The sequence below is a fragment of the Dama dama genome, chromosome 19 (assembly GCF_033118175.1).
Source record: "Dama dama isolate Ldn47 chromosome 19, ASM3311817v1, whole genome shotgun sequence".
Lineage (NCBI taxonomy): Eukaryota > Metazoa > Chordata > Mammalia > Artiodactyla > Cervidae > Dama > Dama dama.
In genome coordinates this window covers 36,906,988-36,909,261 of record NC_083699.1, presented here as the reverse complement: position 1 = coordinate 36,909,261, position 2,274 = coordinate 36,906,988, and the positions used below count along the sequence as shown (strand labels likewise).

Genomic DNA, 2,274 nt, shown 5'->3' with positions numbered 1-2,274 from the left:
TTCATCCTTCTACACTGAAACCTTAGGATAGCCTGGTTGCCCCCTCCTTGCCTCCAGCCTGTTAGACTGAAAATCAGCCCTGACTCCTCCACAGCCTGGGCATCCTGAGAAGCCTGTGAGCACTCCTACCCCAGCGGGAGCCGGAAGAGGACGGGCTTCGCGCGGCCTCGGGGCCGCCATCTTGACTGAGTTGGCCGGAAGAAGTCTGGCAAAGTCGGCAAGCGAGTGCGCACTGAGGCTGCGCGGTGGCTGCGCCGAGGCAACCTTCCCCAGCCCTCTGCGGTACAGTCCTGCAGCTGCAGAACCCTGTGTCATCTCTCCTAGTCCTCCTGCAGCCGCCCCGGCCGCTGTCCAGACCCTCTACCGGGGTTTGTGCGGCGGCTCGCACACCCCGCGACTCGCGTATGCGCTCGGCACCTGCCCACCCGAAAACATGTTGCAGAAACCCGAGAGCGGGGCTCTCCCCATCCCTCAGGCGGAGAGGGAGATGGATGGCAGCCATGACGGTGAGACCCAGGCTCTGACCGCCTCGCAGGAGATGGCCCCGAGCCCCCTCCTGCAGGAGAGCCCCGAGGAGGACCTTGGCGCTGTAAGGGAGGAGGGGGCTACGGAACCCTGTCTCACCCCGAAAGGCGCGAGGGCTTTGGCAGCCAAAACCTTGGCCCGGCGTAGAGCCTGCCGCCGTCTGGATCGGACGGTAGCCGAGTTGGTGCAATTTCTGCTGTTGAAGGACAGGAAGAAGAGCCCCATCACTCGCTCCGAGATGGTGAAATACGTTATCGGAGACTTAAAGGATCTATTCCCTGAGATCATCGCAAGGGCCGCAGAGCATCTGCGGTATGTCTTCGGTTTCGAGCTGAAACAGCTTGACCGCAAGCACCACACTTACATCCTGATCAACAAACTAAAACCTATTGAGGATGAGGAGGAGGCTCTGAGAGGAGATGGCCCCAGATTGGGTCTCTTAATGATGATCTTGGGCCTTATCTACATGAAAGGTAATAGCGCCAGAGAGGCACACGTCTGGGCGATGCTGCGTCGGTTGGGGGTGCGTCCCTCAAAGTATCACTTCCTCTTTGGGTACCCGAAGAGGCTTATTATGGAAGATTTCGTGCAGCTGAGATACCTCAATTACAGGCGTGTGCCTCACACCAACCCACCGGAATGTGAATTCTCTTGGGGTCCCCGAAGCAACTTGGAAACCAGCAAGATGAAAGTTCTGGGGTTCGTGGCCAAACTCCATAAGAAAGAACCCCAACACTGGCCAGTGCAGTACCGTGAGGCCCTGGCAGATGAGGCTGATAGGGCCAGAGCTGGGGCCAGTGTGAGGGCTAGGGCCAGCACCCACCCCTGGTGAGGGCCAGCTAGGGGTGGGGGTGGGGGGATATAAAAGCTACCGTCTGCGTCATAAGTAGACTCGGTGGGGAGAGGGTCTTTATTTATGTAGCATTTGTGTTCGTGTAACTAGGATTTAGTTTTTGTATCTTGCTCAGTTTTGCTACGTTAATATACTGTTAAATTGATGTTTATAAATGAAATTCGTCTACTTTTTCCTGTAGGATTTTGTTGTAGATTTTTGCTGGTTTTGTAAAATGAATTGAAAAACTTTACATTTTCTTCTGTGGTCTTGAACAAATTATGCAGCACCCAATGATGTATTTAATTAGTTTGAAGGAACTCAGCAGTATGATGATCTGGTACCAGGGGAAAAAAATAGCTGAATGGTATCTAGCTTTCTAGCAGTTTTTGTCTATTGTATAAAGGAAAAAGACTGACATGTAACTCTGCTTAGTTATTATAATATCTGGTGGGGGGTGGGGATGCAATAAATTAGAGGTATAACCTGGTACACCTAATAAACATTTGTTAAGCATCTTTTGTGTGATGCACTGTTGCGGGTATTTGGGAATTAAAGGGCTTCCCAGGTAACTCAGGGTAAAGAATCTGCCTGCAATGCAGGAGACCCAGGTTCCATCCCTGGGTTGGGAAGATCCCCTGGAGAAGGGACTGGCAACCCACTTCAGTATTCTTACCTGGAGAACTCTGGACAGAGGAGCCTGGAGAGCTACAGTCCATGGGATCGAATAGTTGGACATGACTGAGCAACTAATACACACATGCTGAGCAAGATAAAGGTCCTACTCTTCAGAGCTGGACAGTAAATAAACCAGAAATTACAGTTCAGTGAGTTGAAGGCTGCAGTGGGACACCCAGCCCCACCGGAGTGATTGGGTGAGGCTTGCCTGAAATTACCTTTAGTGGGACTTCAGTGTG

General features: G+C 52.4%; 1 protein-coding gene across 1 annotated transcript; it reads left to right on the top strand.

Moving 5' to 3' along the window:
• Positions 1–251: 251 nt before the first annotated feature.
• Positions 252–1,875, top strand: MAGEF1 (MAGE family member F1). The gene has a single exon (XM_061166738.1). The coding sequence runs from the start codon at positions 434–436 to the stop codon at positions 1,355–1,357; it is 924 nt and encodes a 307-aa protein (XP_061022721.1). The 5' UTR covers positions 252–433; the 3' UTR covers positions 1,358–1,875.
• Positions 1,876–2,274: the final 399 nt, after the last annotated feature.